General features: G+C 38.0%; 1 protein-coding gene across 1 annotated transcript; it reads left to right on the top strand.

Moving 5' to 3' along the window:
• The first annotated feature begins 3,846 nt into the window (after positions 1 to 3,846).
• On the top strand, positions 3,847 to 12,821 carry LOC122864928 (zinc transporter ZIP4-like). The gene is made up of 12 exons (XM_044172729.1): positions 3,847 to 4,280; positions 5,974 to 6,282; positions 7,586 to 7,787; positions 8,110 to 8,279; positions 8,993 to 9,176; positions 9,564 to 9,736; positions 9,982 to 10,179; positions 10,615 to 10,719; positions 11,147 to 11,201; positions 11,307 to 11,459; positions 11,571 to 11,758; positions 11,859 to 12,821. The coding sequence occupies exons 1-12, from the start codon at positions 4,080 to 4,082 to the stop codon at positions 11,985 to 11,987; spliced, it is 2,067 nt and encodes a 688-aa protein (XP_044028664.1). The 5' UTR covers positions 3,847 to 4,079; the 3' UTR covers positions 11,988 to 12,821.
• The last annotated feature ends 4,333 nt before the right edge of the window (positions 12,822 to 17,154 follow it).

Below are 17,154 nucleotides of genomic sequence, written 5' to 3'. Positions count from 1 at the left end.
AAATAGTTTACCTAAATATGAAGTTAACACCTTACCTCTGTTATCTACCTACATAATAACATGATGCATTTAAATACAAGCTGAGATATCACTTGAAGAAAAACATCCATTATTATGTTTTTTGTTTTTTGGGGGGAAGAGGTTTCACAGGACTGCAGCTCAGATGAATTAATTGCCATGGTTACACAGAGCAGCTGCACCATCTGGTGGTTAATAGAGTAACACACACACGTTTCAAATCTGTTGATTAGAGCATCATAGTCTCAGTGTAATATTCATGTACATACAGAGAGTTATTTGGAAAATGAATAAGAATGTAAGCTACTGTATGTAAAGAAAATGTAATTATACAGTAGGTTTTCTAAATTAAACTGCTGGATACAAACTTGATCTTTTATCTTGTGTTTTTCTTATTTTCTTCTTGCTCTGCTGCTTTTTCTGCCATTGTGTCTTCACCTCACTCACTCAATGAAACATGTAAAGAATATTCACAGTCAAAATCCTCAAATTCAGAGCCCAAAGTCACACAATTTTGTTGAGGTCATGTTCATATGTCATGTGTGGTGGACATGTTGAAGCAGACAATAGTACAGACATTACATTGTTTTGTATTTCCTTGTGCACAACAGGTGTCATTTGATAACTTGTAGACAGCAGTGTTCACATTCTGGTCCTGACTAAGGACATTTTAATCAAGCTGTGAAACCACATTCATAGTTTCAACACTGGACAGATTGTCAGGCTCTGTATCAGTGGTGGAAGAAGTATCCAAATCCTTTACTTAAGTAAAAGTACTAATACTACACTGTGAAAATACTCCACTACAAGTAAAAGTCCGGCATTCAAAACCTTACTTAAAGGGACAGTTCACCCCAAAATCAAAAATACATATTTTTCCTCTTACCTGTAGTGCTGTTCATCCATCTAGATTGTTTTGGTGTGAGTTGCCGAGTTTTGGAGATAACGGCCGTAGAGCTGTCTGCCGTTTTTTGAATATAATGAGACTATATGGCACTCAGCTTGTGGTGCTCAAAGCACCAAAAAAAATACATTTGAAAAACTCAACAGCAATGTCTCTTTCCAGAAATCATGACCCGGTTACTCAAGATAATCCACAGATTTGTTGTGAGCAGTTTCATGTAGGAACTATTTTCTTTCTACCAATAGTTCCTACATGAAACTGCTCACAACTAGGTCAGAACAAGAACAAGTTTTTCAGAAACATTGACATTCAAAATCACCAAATTTGGAGTTTCAAGGTTTTCACTGGACAGGAACGGTACGAAAAATTGTCATTTGAAAAGTAACTAGTAACCAAAGCTCTCAGACGAATGTAGTGGAGTAAAAAGTACAATATTTGCCTCTGGGATTTAGTGAAGTAGAGGTATAGAGATGCATAAAGTACTCAAGTAAAGTACAAGTACCTCGATTCAGAGCACAAAGTGTAAGCCACATAATTTTGTTATGTTGTGTAGTGGACATGTTGAAGCAGACTATAGTACAGTACACACAACATTGTGATGTAAAAACATGACAGACATAAAAATATAATAACATTTAACATCCAACTGTATTTTTGCTCCTGTTTGACACTCAGTAAGGTTTTGATTAAGAGAGGGTACTTCAGGTTTCAGCAGCAGTCACTGGAGCGCACATAAAGACGAACATGTGCCTCGCTGGAAGAGTCACATGGAAATCATGCATTTAGTCAGGTCAGCTCAGCTTTTTACCATCGCTTCTCTGTAAATTTCTCTTACATAAAAGTAAAAACAACACAACAGCATAATTTAAGGGCAAGTTTAGTCAATAATATGACTGCACACATACAACACAGCACCCAACATTTAACACAGTGAAGTGGAAGTTACTTTTTATGCATTGTGTAGATCAGGGGTCAGAGACTGTGGACCTCCCCTCAGACAAAGCCTGGAAAAAGGCGCCCCCTCACCCCCCTTAACTTACTTGCTTAGTTTCCCTCAATTCCTGGATGCCTATGGGATCATGATTATGTTATTTGATCCGATAGACACTCAGCAATTGAGCCAAGATAGCCAAATAATTGCTATTTGACATAATTTCAGACACCAAATACATAAAAAAGGTCTGTCCAAAGGCATTTATTAGTTTCTGACTCTATGACTTTGACCAAATCACACACAATTAAGCTATTCTATGTGATCTCCTTTTTATAACTAATGTTATAACTAATGTAATATTTTTTTCACTTCCTTTCACTGAGCCCCGCTGGGGAGGCCCTCCGCCCACTTTGAAAACCTCTGGTGCAGATGAAACCAGGGATTAGAAGTCACTAAAGAAGTCAGTAAAGGTACAGACTGATTTTAATTAAAAAAGAAAAGAAGAAAAAATAGCACAGTATCATCATTGTTTTGTATTTCCTTGTGAGTAACAGGTGTCATTCGATAACTTGTTGTCTTTTGGACAACTTAGATCTGTAATTCAATATGATATAAGGAAATATGTAGACAGGTGGTGTTCACATTCTGTGAGAACCACGTATCTCGGAGCTCAGAAAAACAGCCCTGTTTTCAGCTTTGTGACTATGCATTTTACAGCTAATCCAAGTGGGCTTTAAAATAGTTTATTTAGTTTAAGAAGTAGGAGAAGTTCCTCAACACATAAAGGAACTTAATCCTTCAGTTTATCAGAAGTGCTCTGTAGTGATGATATTGTGTATATATAGAGACAAAGTGTTGGGTCAAACAGGAACAAAGTCAAAAACTTGCTGGACTGTAGCAGAAACCCACTGTAAAAAGTATTTTTTTCACAGCTTGAGCTTAAATTTATGAGGCTGAAACTTTGACTACATCGACTACTTTGTCTACATTTGTGCCTTTAATGTTAAAGGGTATTCATCTATGAACTCTTGTGATTTGTCCGTGACACAAGACCCAGCGCTTAAATCATTACAAGAGACAATAACCAAACTCTTTAACCTCTTCCACTTTAGTTTTCATAGCTGACATTTTGGTCAATGAATTTATGGGAATGTTCTTTGAGAAAGTTATTTTCCTTAAATTGTCGGCAGTAAAAATTACATAATCTAAATTTCTTCTCTAAGTGTCATCAGACGGGGAAAATAATCGGTGTCTAGGGCCTAAGTGAGAAGATTTGGGCATTGAGTAGCTCCTGAATTTGGAGTTGGAGTGAAGCAGGTTTTGGTGAGTCCTTGAGACTTGTAAGGTTTCTTAGCAAACAACTTTTATATATAGTAGATTTATCTACTCAGCCAAAACTTAGAATTAAAAGGGTCAGAATTAAATTTCAGATTTTGGGCAGTCAGTAAGTAAGTTTACATCCACATTCAACATATTCTCATACAACTTTGTTGTAAACAATGTTACAACTGTTTACATAACAGTATCCAGGATTTGGATAAGGTGTTTACATGGCACAGTATCTTGGTTTTTATTTTGGAGTACTCCAGCAAGCATAATGTTTCTCAAAACCTTATCCAGGTTTCTGAAACCAGGATATGGTGTTTACATTATTTGACATGCACTCCTGCTGCACACCTGAACCACTGTGGATATTATTCATTCATATGGTGAGCCTCAAATACACCTCTCTTTAATACATGTGTGCAGAAGCCAATTATATGGCCATCAATATAAAAGCTGCCTTGTGTGTAAGATGATCTTTACCATTCATAAAAGATTTATATCGAAAGCAAATGAGCTGTTTTTTTTTTGTTTTGGCGATGCCTTGGAGGGCTGTAGTGCAAAATTAAGCAAATAAATCAATCTTGAAGTCTGATCTTATAGCCTACATAAAGGTGTGTTGTAGAGGCCTTCTCTGCCCTGTACAGGTGACAAAGGGTTTAATAGACAGGTATAGGACAGCATGAGCCACGTCTCAGCCAATCACAATCCAGAGTCCAGGTCTAGTGAACAGTGGTTTTAAGCTGATAACAGTTGTGAGCCGAGCTCTATAGAGCTCAATGTGTCTGAAGAAATACCTTGGGACTGTATCAGCCTCCATCTGCTTAGTTTCACTGTTTCTTTTCTTTTTTAAATTAATCCATTCTTAGTAGCGTATATAAAATTAGTTTTTAAAGAAAGATGTTTTTCTCCGCGCTGCTGTTTCTTGCCAGTTGGGGTTTGTTCGGTTCTGTTTCGGGTTCTCCCGCCGTGGAGGAAGCGTACGGCGCTGTGGTCGGCGTCGTGTCTCCCGGACAGCAGCATCTGACCGGGGACTCCCTTCGCTCCCTCTTTAATACACTGGAGAAACGTGTGCAGTGCGGTGAAGTGTCGTGTGAAAAGGTAAGTTTTATTAGGCTTAACTCCGCAGCCAGGTTAGAGAGCCAGGTGGCGAGCTGCAGAAGCTGCGGAGAGAGAGGTCGAGGTCCAAAAGTTATTAACCAGCTGTACCTGTACTGTCACACTGATAAACTGGATTTCTTAATGGTAATCTTTCAGAAGATTTTAAATGTACTAGGCCTATTTACAAAAAAATGTACACAAGGTTACACTCTATCATATAATTTTTGCCCACATGAAATTAATGGACTGTAATTATATACTTAAATTATATTTATTTAATTATTTAAAAAAAAAATTGTAATGGTAATACGTTGTTTCTGATTTTCTGTGTGCAGTGCGCACCTGTTGAGCATCTGAATCACTGCGGTTATAAAACAAGTTTCACAATGAAGGATGTTTCTGTTTCTGACATATTTAGTGGACTTTAATCTTGTGATGTCCAGTTGTTGACCATAGGCTATAACAACAGACGCAGTAATGAGAACTTAATCTGCAAAGCCAAGAAAATAACTTGTGACTGTAACTTGTAATAAGCTTCTTCTTGTAAAGTGCTTAACCAACAAACCTAGTAATAATAATAATCCTTCACGTGTTGTGTGAGCGACGTTAGTTGAATGAATATTATTCATTATTATTAATTAATTCATGTTGGCTTCACAGTAAATTCAGACATAATTCTGTAACCTGCATGAACTGTATCTGAACTAAATCACTGTGTGATTGATAAGTATCTGCTGTCAAACAACTGGCTCAGTGAATATAATGGACAAAAAGTAAAGAGATGAAAAACAAGGACTTTACTGCAGCTTGGACACTTCATTATGCTAATAAAGAATTGATATCAAATGAAGTAGTGAAAGTGACAAAGGCTTGCAATATAATTCGCCCACAGTTACAGTAGAATGATTATAACAGGTCATTCAAAATTGCAAGTAGTTCAATAAAATAATAAACCTCATCTGACCCACAGTGACAGTCTATAATGTCATGCCAAATGTCAAGGAGTCCACAGTTTGACCTTATGAGGTCACAGCTTTGTTTCCTGTTCTGGCAGTTTAACAGGTCACTTCAACCTAATTACATAAAATGTATTTTCTCGCTTATCTCTAGTGTTTAGCCAATCAAATAGTTTTGGTTTTATGTGCCCATGTTCTGAGATATCAATCTTCTCCTACCGCCTCCTTCCAATACAATGGACTTGACTGAATGAAATTTTTACGTTGCTCAAAGCTTTAAAAAACGACATTTATAAAACCCATCAGCAAACGTTTTCATAGGGACTATTTCTTTAGTTAAATGTTTATAGTGCTTTCTTCTATTTATATTGTAGCCTACTTTCCCTCCTTTCTGTTATTGGAAGAAGGCATCGCTAATAAAAAGCAATAAAAGCAGCTGATGATACTATAGGTTGCTGTTGATGCAATGTGCATATTTCTTTTTCTAAATGAATCTAACGTCGTGTTTGGTTGAATATAACAATGAAAGTGAAAGGAATAAGCTGTGTAGTCCTAACAGAAACCAAATAAACATGAATTTTAATTTAATTCATCTAAAACCTCTGTAGCAGCTGCTTTTTTTACAGAAGTGAATCATGCTTTCAAGGCTGTTGTTCCCTGAAAATGACTGTATTAGTAACTTTTACTGTATGTATGTTTTTCTCTGCGTGTGAATGCTTTGGTGTCTGCGTGTGTAGTGTGATCTAACAGATGCCGTTCACCAGCTGATCAGCAATCACTCCATCCACCTAAAAAATGTAACCATCAGTGTGTCTCAGTTCACTGCTCTCGCTGCCGGATGCGTCCTGTACCTTTCCTCTCCCGGCCTGGTCTGCACCGCGACAAGCCAGGGGAGATGGGGAGAGGAGGCCGAACATTTCCTACATAAAATCACACATGAGGAGAGCGAGCAGCACCAGGACCATGAACACGAGCACATAGACGTTCACGGGTTAAAGGTGCTGCTTCAAGAGCTTCACGACCACTATGAGCCCGCAGACAGTGAGGTAAACGTTAGACCACGACAAACTATTGTAGTCTTATTTGAAAGATAAATTGGAGGGGTCACATGACTAACAAGACAGCAAATGAGAAAACAAAACAATACTGCTGCACAAACTATTGTTTCTTTTTTCTGACTTTTCGCAAATATTTGCTTTTTTCCTGTCAAATACTGAAGTTTTGCTTTGCCAGAACTTACTCCAGTTAAACTATTTGGGAAGGAAACATCACTCTTTGGTTTAATTGCTTGTCACGGGTCTGTGATGAGGTGTTGCCTGAAGAAAATGGGCACGAAAATTGACTTTTTAGTAATCGGGGGAGCCAGTTTATGATCCTCCTTGCTTGCTGATATTATTCATTCATTGTGTAAATATGACTTGAGAGGACAAGGTTGAGACACCAATCATGCTTTGCGTGACTACATGAGTAGAAGCCTATTTTTCCTTCCGGGTTGTGTTTTACTGTGATCGTATTTATCACTCAACATATCTTATCATACTTGGGTGATGCCAGCAGTAGACCTACTAGGCTTTGCCCTGTACTCAACCACACCACCACAGCAACCTTCATTCCCTCTTTAAATGTTTGGTATTGCTACATTGTGAGACATAAAATGTAATGTCAGAAATCAAACAAAAAGGAAATGTAAATTAGCTCTAGTATGCCATTGCAGCTAAAGTATTTAATTGTCTCTGCTCTGCTTTCTGTAGTCAAAGTTATACTTTATAGCTGAGGCAAAGTAAAGACAAGACTCCACAGGTGCATGTGAATTTCATGAAGCAGCATTAACAAGTTAGCCAAATAACGTGAAAAAATTAATTGTGAGAAAGCTCTCTGGAAATATACTTAAGACATTAACATACAAAACTGAATCACCTTCCCAAACCTAATATTAAATGTTATATTCAGTTATCTGGCAAACATTTCAATCAAAAACCAAAAACAGCCGGTCAAAAACAGATGCTACTGAATTGAAATAATATTCAGGAAAAGAGCTGATCAAAATGACAGCTCAGTGATTTCTTGACAACTCTACTGTAATGCCCATGACATTTTGTGTAAAGTCAAAGGTGATGTCATCAAATTGCTTGTTTTGACCATCCAACAATCCAAAACCTAAAGATATTCAATTTACAATCACATAAAGACAAAAAGAGCAGAAAACTCTCACAAGTGAGAAGCTGGAACTGGGGAGTGATTGAAAAATGACTTAATTAATCAATTATCACAACGGTTGAGTCAGTGAGTAAAACTCTCTTTTGTCATACCCTTTTTGTCCTTCCTCTCTCTTATCACCACGGTAACCAGAGCTGTGTAACAGCCAGTGACATCATGACAGAGATCAACGCATCATCACCAGACCAGCGACAGGAAGTGGGTGCAGTTTTGGGCCGCATCATGTTTCACGCCTTGCAAGGTCACTGCTTCATTAGCCAGTCTCTGCCTGAGGAGAGTTTCTTCCTGGACTACATCGTGGACCGTCTGGGGTCAGAGAATTTCACTGTCAGGGGTAAATGTCCTTCAGAAAACACAGAAAAACATGGACACAGTTACATGCAGTTATATAGCTGCAGAGAGATTCATCACTCAGAAACCCAGACCCTGTAAACTTTAACCAAATTGCAGTTCACTTGCAGTGATTTGTTTATTGCACGTGCTTGTGCATATTTTACAGAAGAAATTTTGTCTGCAAACATTTACCACTCGGCTACATAAATTTCTTTCTAGTAACATAAGGAAAAGTTAGTCGCATTATCAACTCTTGCTGCTGAAAAACCATTTGAATCCTGGAGTTGTTTTGCTCAAGTGTGGGTTGTGTTTGTGTACGGTAGATTTGGAGGCTCTCATGAGGAGTCTGAACCTCGGACCTGACCTGGAGGACCACGAAATCGAGCACCACGAAGATGAACACGCTGATCATGATCATAGGGGTTTAAGGTGGAGGAAGAGGAGCAGCCATGAACATCACGAGGGGCATGAAGGAAACACCACCTGGGATCAGGTATATATAACAACACACAGAAAATATATATATATTTTCACACCAGTATTCAGACAGGTGTGTAGGAGAAGTGATGAGGCAAAGTAACACAAATCAGCTCCTGCACAATGTCAACACTTCATGGTAAATTTATTAAATAGCTACATAAATGCCTGACAGGTTGCTTGACCGAAATGTAGCTATTCAATAAATTTACCTTAAATGTAGACACCATGCAAGAGCTGAGTGACCTTATTTTTTTATAAACATGTACCAAATACCAACAAGCTATAAGTTGAATAAAATTTTATGATTAGTAGGTAAAGAATGTGTGCATTACAGTGATCATTGATACAAACAGATATTTCACTTTTATCAAGCACTGATAGCATTTAAACTGTTTTTCTTACAGTATATGTGTGTGTTGAGGCAGTATCGGCTAATCTCAGTATGTGTAGTTGTGTTTTGTTTGCTTTTGTCTTCCTCCCAGCACGGGGAATATTGTACTTTAAAAAAACATACAACATAATTAGCTAAAACAAAATAATAAATAGTTTTTTTCTAATGGGTTTCACTGCCTGTTAAATGAGCAAGTTTCCTTGTTTTCATTCATTTTTACAGAAAAAAGCATGGTAAAGTAATGTTAACATTTACTAAGCTAACATTTACTTCTGCACCTCAGTTTTAACAGATAACCAATTTGTGCTTAAATGTTTCACTTTACATTCTCCCAGGCCTGTTTCTCAGCTGAAGAGCTGGTCCTGATCTATGGTCTGGCAGACAACAGCTCTGCCTCGTCTGGCCTGGGTCGGTCCGGCTTGGCTCGGCTCAGCCCTGCGCTCGTCCAGCAGATCCTGAGCGGAGCCTGTACAGGCATCACAGAACCACTGAAACCAGATGGGCTCACCACGACTGAAAGTAAGTGTGTGTGTGTGGGGGGGGTTCTGACAGAGACCTTGCCTCCACCTGTTGGCAAAATTAAGAACAGAAATTTCTTAGCTGCTAAGTCATGAGGTTTTGTTGACCTTTATCATGGCAGAATGACCAGATTGCAATAATATAATAAAGGCTTACTTTATATTAATTTTTCTTCATATGCATTTTTGTGCTTTATATTATTGCAAAAGATTAATAAACAACAAACATGTAAAGGCAGAATAATTATACCCATGTATATTTTATCTCCATACTAAAGACTGAGTTTAGCATCTTACTTTCTCTGGATGCACAGGTAGTTTTTGAGTCTTCGTATCCAACAGGTTGACCTCCACCTCCTTTTTCTATTCTCTACTCTTTCTCTTGTAGGATACCTCTATGCAACCCTTGCAAACATGGTGATAACTCTGATGTCTATGTTTGGCATTGTGGTGCTGCTGTGTACCTCCTGTACCAATGTGTTCCAGTTGTGTATCCAGTTCTGCATCAGCCTGGCTGTAGGTTCACTCACTGGAGATGCCCTACTGCACCTGCTACCCATGGTGAGTGATTTTAACACTTTTAAAGCTGCAACAAGCAATTTTTGACACCAGGGAGCCAAAAGTTTAGTAAAATTGTAATGACTTACTTACATATTTACAAGCCAGTCTAAGTCCAGTGTTCACTTACATTTTAGCTCTGGTTTTAGGACATTGCGGTTATATGGTATTCTTCATAAGCAGTAGGCCACCAGGACATCAGTTTTGTCACTCATTTTGACTTCTTCTTGCGGCCTGTGTGTGTCCAGTTTCTAGGTTTACACGTGCACTCAGACGACACCGGTGGCGAAATGCATTCACATGCCAGACACCAGGAAGAAACTCCAGACTACATTTACAAGATGTTGGTGGTGATCGCCGGGATCTACTACTTTTATCTAATGGAAACAATCTTCTCTCTGATCGCATATAAAGATAATCATCACCATCATCAACATCATCATGGGGTAAGAGAAAAAATACCATACTAATGCAAATTAAAACTGGCTTAAACACCATTCTTGATTTCCCATTAAATTAAAAAGTTGTGTGATTAAAAAGTTTCAAACACTGCTTTTGAAATTATGGGAACCTAGCAGGATCTTGCACAAATTTCGAGTACAAAATCTTACATCATATACTGTCTTTATCTTAATCTTGTTTTCCAAATGGTGCAGCAGTGTTCCAGATTTCCTCCTTACAAAAACATTGTCTGAATTAGAAATTATTTGTATTGCATCTAGGTGAATTTCACAATCGTATACCTGCCCAATATACCACCCTGTTCTTTACCTCCTCAAGGCCTTCTTTTTCTCAAGATCTTTCCTTTTGTCTCAACCTTCAGGCTAAGTTTTTATTATTTTTGTCTCTCTCTCTCTCTCTCTCTCTCTCTCTCTCTCTAGGAGGAATCAGAGCCTCACCACTGTGACCACGGGAGAGTTTTAGAAATGTATCAACAGGAAAGGAAACAAAAAGACAAGTCACAGTCAACATCAAAAGCAGACCTGGTGAGAAACTTACACACATTTCGACATTTAAGGTGGAATATTAATCAAAACATAAAAAGATTTTTGATCCAATCACACAGGGAAAATGCGACAGCTTTATTTGAAGTGGATCTTATCTAAGTATAGTACAAATAATCAAAAGGTTTTAGACCTGTCCACCGAAACTTATCTTTGTACTGAGAAATGTTGGGAGTCACATTACAGCCTCCTGGGATCTACTAACTCTCTGTAAACAAAGCTACACTACTAGCTAAAACTACAATTTCCTGTTAAAATGGTTAGAAGTTGCCTCAGTGTGTGAGAAACCCTCAGCTACTTCAGCTAATAGATTGTAAAAACTTGAAACTGTAAAGCTGTGTACAAAGACACATTTTATGTCAATAAAAGGACTTAATGTTACTGAATGTTTTGTATGTGTACATTTCAGGTTGGCTATGAAGACAGTGAGAAATCACTTTCAGAGCCAAAAGAACGCAGCAGAGGTGAGTAAAGTTATTTACAACACACAAAAAAAGCATGCTATCATCAAATTGAGGTAAGCATCGTGGCTACTCCACCACTAACTATAACTTTGTCTGCCTCTACAGAACAGCGTCTGCTGCCTTATATGATAACTATCGGTGACGGGATCCACAACTTTGCAGACGGCTTAGCGATGGGCGCAGCTTTCTCCCTGTCATGGAAGTCTGGTCTGGCCACATCACTAGCTGTACTCTGCCATGAGCTACCACATGAACTGGGTAAAGAACACACACATTCATACACACACGCAAAAGGCAGGCACTGTCTGGTTTGATAATCTTTCATTAAAGATTTCTTAACATCATCCTGTTTCTCTCATTTCTCTCCAGGTGATTTTGCCATTTTGCTCCACAGTGGTATGTCTGTCCGCAGGGCACTGCTTTTAAACGTCGGCAGCGCCATGACCTCGTTCATTGGACTATACATCGCTCTGTCTGTAGCCACTGACCTCGCGACCAAACAGTGGATAGCTGCCATTACTGCAGGACTCTTCCTGTATGTGGGGCTGGCTGATATGGTGAGTGTTTGAGTTTACAGAACTGTTTAACTGATAAATATGAACTGATAAGATGACCATGTTTAATCTTTAACTTCCATCTCTCCTCCCCCCCTTCTAGCTGCCCACCATGGTCCACATCAGCAACAAGAGACCCTGGCTGATATTTCTGCTGCAGAATGTCGGCCTTCTGACCGGGTGGGGTATTCTGTTGGTGCTGTCGCTTTATGAAGACAGAATCAGCTTTTAAAACATGGACAGTCATGGACACACATGCTCACACATCAGTTTAGTGGGTTCATTTTGCTTTTGGTATAATCTATGACTGGGTGTTTATGGGCGTAACTCATAAATGAGACCGATGGGCAAGATGGCCCTTGTTCCCATTAACAAAAGGGTAAACAAGCTGTCAGATGGGGAACTAATCCAGTCATACAGGTTCTTGAAAAGTGATTAAAATTTGCTGTGCCACCCAAATGCCTTAAACTCCAAAACCCTTCGACCACAGATGTGGTTATTTGACCATGTTTCAAACATTATTCACTAATACTTCGTGCAGAATAATGGCACAGTGGCCTCCCTGTGAACGTTACCGTATATTTTAATCAAGACAGTATATTGCCATCTTTTTAGGTACACCCATGGTGGTGGGCAAAATATTAAACACCTTACCACATAACGCAATCCAGCACGCTAACGCCACAAACTACAACCAGGAAAATAATACTTCTCTGACAAAAACAGAGTATAATAAGTTTTATAAAAGGTAGGATTTATTACAGGACTTCTGTAGTGGGCTGCAGTGGATGTAGCCAGGAATTCAACTATTAAACTGGAATCTAACTGTACATATTGTTGCTTTTACAATCAAAAAATGTATCAATAATGTTCTGGTAAAAAACAAAGTGGACTAATTTACAAATGTTGAGATTGGTCATTTGACTGCTCACCTCATCTTTCCTCCTCACGCTTCATTTTGTAGCCATTTACACACACACACACACACACACACACACACACACACACACACACACACACACACACACACACACACACACACACACACACACACACACACACACACCATCTTCACTCACCATCTTTCTTAACAGCAACATGAAAATCAATGTTGGACTGTTCAAGTGCACCATAACCCAATGCTGTTTTTCTGGCAGTAAAAGTGTCACTTCAGATTATAGTTATTTTCTTGTTTTTCAGCACTGATAAGGGTCTTGTGAAAATGACACTAAAATTCAAAATACACACGTGTTGTTTCCCCTTGAATTTCCTAGTGATTTACACGTATTACAGCTTTGTACAGTTGTTTTTTGTCTGTTAATGAGAAACATACACAAATATATAAATTTGTCAAAGAAAATGCTTGAGTTTATATTATTTGCTGAACTACATAAAAGTAAATGTGATAACGGTAAATGTATAAAAATTTGTTAATATATGTTGGTATATGCAGTATTGTATATGGTATATTTTGTATTTTGCCTTGTTTGGAAAATTAAAAGTCTTTCAAAACCCATTATGTACTCATTTCTATTTTATAAGCAGCAGGTGGATGAAGACTTAATACACGTTTACATTCACATCAATGAGCCTAAAACTCACTGTCTCTCTTCTGGTGTCTGGTGCATATTAATCTGGATTTTAGTGTCATGTAAAATTTAAAATAAACACAAACACTTCATCAATTTATGCACATGCACGGTTATATAAGGGCAAATTAATATTTTTTGACCATTTAATAAAATATAAATATTTATAAAATATAAAACCAGTATATGTGAGTGTGAGGGTTCATTCTCGACCTTGATGTTTTACTTCTTTCTCCAGAGCTTTTGACCGTGTCCATATCGTAAGAGTTTGACAAATTTATGAAAAACATTTTGTGATTTTCAACTGAAAAGATAGACCTATTTATAGCTATGTTTACAAATATTTCTGGTGTAAAGAAACTTTAACAACACAAAATATTCAATACTTAAATTCAGTTGTCTAGTGTTAGCCCTTATATTAAAAGACCTGTCATTTTGTGAATGAAAGTAGGTGCTAAAACTGTCTATTCAGCAGTGGGTTTACCCTTTGGTTTGCATTTGATGACAGATTGTGCATTTAAGCCTGAAGACCAATCAGATCTATTAAATTTGTAATCTTTGTGTGAAGGAAGCCAGAGGTACAGTGGACACCTGACTTTCTCTTTATCTCTCTCATCTAATCTCCTGGATTTATAGGTTATTTGAACGTCTTCATTAGGGACAGAGTCCGCTGACAACTCATCGCACAAAGAGGAAGACATAATATGTACATATACAGCATGATGTATGTGTAACCACAAACATGACTAGTGTCTAACTTCCTCTCAGACAAAATGACCCATTTAATGACAACATTCAGATTGTGAACTGATCCTTTAAGCATATGCTGTAAAAAACAAATTACAGTTTACAGCATGCAGCTGCTGACAGAGGACAAGTGGATTTCCCTGGAGTCAGCTTTCCAACAAAAGCAATCCATAATTTTGAAATTCTACAGTATGTTTTCAGAGGTTTTATGAGCCTCTGGACTCATATGACTTACTCTCCCAATAAAACACTTTATAATTACCTCTGAAACTGGACCTTTGAGCTTCTCATACAGTAGACTGCATAATACATCTTTTACAGTAGCATTGGTAGACACCAGCAGATTTCACAGACAGAAAATGAAGAAAGAAAGACTAGCTGAATCGGTTATTTTTACAACATAAAGAACTTTATCGGGCAGTCATGTGGTGCAGTTACAGAAAGATGAAATACTGAAATGAAAGAAGCAGCAGAGGACTGAAAGAAAGAAGCCCTCACTCTTAATGGATGAAACACAAAGGCAGACTTCTACTACTACTATGTCTGAAGTGTAAATGATTGTTATAGAGACACACGTTACAGTAGTGTGGTGGCCAACACGAGTCCCTTTAACTTTTGAACTATTACAGTACTGTACAGAACAGCAAACATTTGAAAGGTGGGGTAAGGACAGCAGCTGCATCATTTCTGTGAAAGACTGTTATTAAGGGGGAAGACATCAGTGTTACAACAGTTACTGTAAGTGTTTGAATGGTCAGCTGATTAACAGCGTGTAGGGAGGGGAACAAGACAATAACATATGATCGTGGTTATACTGGTCATATCCCAGGTTTAGAACCCTAGTAATTTTGGTAATCTCCTGACTTTTCCTGTAGCGCCACCAACAGGTCAAAGCTTTCACTTATCCTGTGAAATATCTCAACATCTACAAGTGAATTGGCACAAAATTGTGTAAATACATTCATGGTCCCCAGAGGATGAAGCCTACTGACTTTGGTGATCTTCTGACTTTTACTCTAGCGCCACCAACGGGTCAAAGTTTTCATTTGTCCAGCACTTTGGTTTATGACCAAATATCTGACACTAATGGTGTTCCCATCATCCTCAGCTGTGGTTCGTGTTTACTGCTAATTAGCAAATATTAGCATGCTAACACACTAATCTAAGATGTGTTAGCATTTAGCTCAAAGAACTGCTGTGCATAAATACAGCCTCACAGAGTTTTTGAATACAATAAAGTTTTTCTCATCACTCAATTAACAAACACAGAATAAAGAAACTTTCGTCTGTCATAAATATAAACACTGACTAAAATGTGTCCACTCTCTAATGAGCTCCTACACAGAAAATTGTTCAAAAGTCATTCTCTCTCCTAAAATGCAGGTCCAACTTATTTAAAAACAGTTTATGCTTTGAAATAGACTTTTTTTTATGTAAAGTAGTTCCTTGTCTCTTGAGAACTTGAGAGTTGCTCTTACTGAATGTCAAAAAGCTCAGAAAATAATATACTCAGTATAAACTTTAAGTAGAGTGAGGACTTTATTTCTGATTAGTCATTTACTACCTGCAATGATCGTGTGTGTGTCTTGGAGCAAAGTACATGTATTTTGAGAATACTTAAAACATGTTCATTAATGCAAATAGATAAAGAAAAAAAAGAAAAAAAATCATGGACTTGTGGAATACAGCACACTTGAGCAAGATGATACTGACGTGAACTGAAATGTCATAGGCCTTTTTCATGGAAGACATTTTGACATGTTTCAGTAGCAAAAGCACAAATGTAAATAATAAAATGAATGATGGCTGAATTTTATTGAGCTGCTTCAGTTTCAGGGTCCTGGTATTGTGCATGCTGGCTCACAGTCACACTGTCATGACTTACTGGGACACTTGAATAGAGCAGAGCCATTGTTAATGTTATCAGTAACACCTGTGCTTTTCCTACTATGTGATGAGTTTACGGGAAAGATATGGGGTCAACTCTAATTCACCAAACCCATTTTGACATTTATTTTTCTAAATCTGCTCTGCAGCTACCAAAGTGTTGTTCAAGAGTAAATTCCCCATAATTTCCTTTTCCTGTTTCTCCCACAGAGTTACAGTATGTATATTATCACCTGGAAGCTGATCCTACCAGACTACTTGAATGTTGGCCACTGAGTGAAGCAGCAATAACACAGCCACTAAAATTAAAAGATGAAGATTACCATGTAAGTTTGGCTGAGTTAAAGTTTGTTTTCATCTCCACAGCTGTCTGCTGTCAGTTTGGAACTGTGAGCCAAAGACTCCCCAGTATATGTATGCTCAGATTTCTTCACATTTTATGACATGTTGTCAGAGTCAAAGCAGATATGTAAAAGCCAGAGTCCAAACATAATGAAGAAAGAAGCAGCTCGGGCTGCCGCTCTGGCCGTGCAGCAGCACGGCTGGCTCTCATCCTGGATGTTAGCATAGCCGTGTTTCATTTGGCTCACTCTAAAGAGCATGTTTTAGCTTTTAGCTGTATTCATTTGCATGAGAAAATAACATGACATTTTGGGAAATGCCTGGATGCAGCTGGTAGGCAGATTGTGTTACCTTTGGACAGAGCCAAGCTAGCCATTTCCCTCTCCAGTCTTTATGCTAAGCTAAGCTAAGCAGCTGCTGGGCTGTGACTGCTCCTCACTTTAAAATTTTCAGACTAGAAAAACATGGTGACTGTTATGATACTATACACAAAATCAGGTACATTAACAACAATAAATGTGTGCAGTTGCAGAAAAGTGCTTAATTTAATTGTAGTAAAAGGATTTGCATACTTATTCCACTACTGCTTTTTACAGTAGCAAGACACAATTAAACCCTTTTGTCTACATGTTAGTTATTCAAAAGGTTCACTTATCTGCTGAAAGTGACTAAATATTTAACAAAAGGTGAGAAATTCAGGAAAACTCTAACACATGACTTCAGAATGTCACTAATCATTAGTTTGTTCAAACAAGAGTCAGAAGATATTCCAGTCAATATTTGCATTCTTATCAAATCTTTCAAGTTTCTTGAGTCAACAGTGACATTGCTACA

This window comes from Siniperca chuatsi, linkage group LG17, assembly GCF_020085105.1.
Source record: "Siniperca chuatsi isolate FFG_IHB_CAS linkage group LG17, ASM2008510v1, whole genome shotgun sequence".
Lineage (NCBI taxonomy): Eukaryota > Metazoa > Chordata > Actinopteri > Centrarchiformes > Sinipercidae > Siniperca > Siniperca chuatsi.
This window is presented reverse-complemented; position numbering and strand designations above follow the sequence as displayed.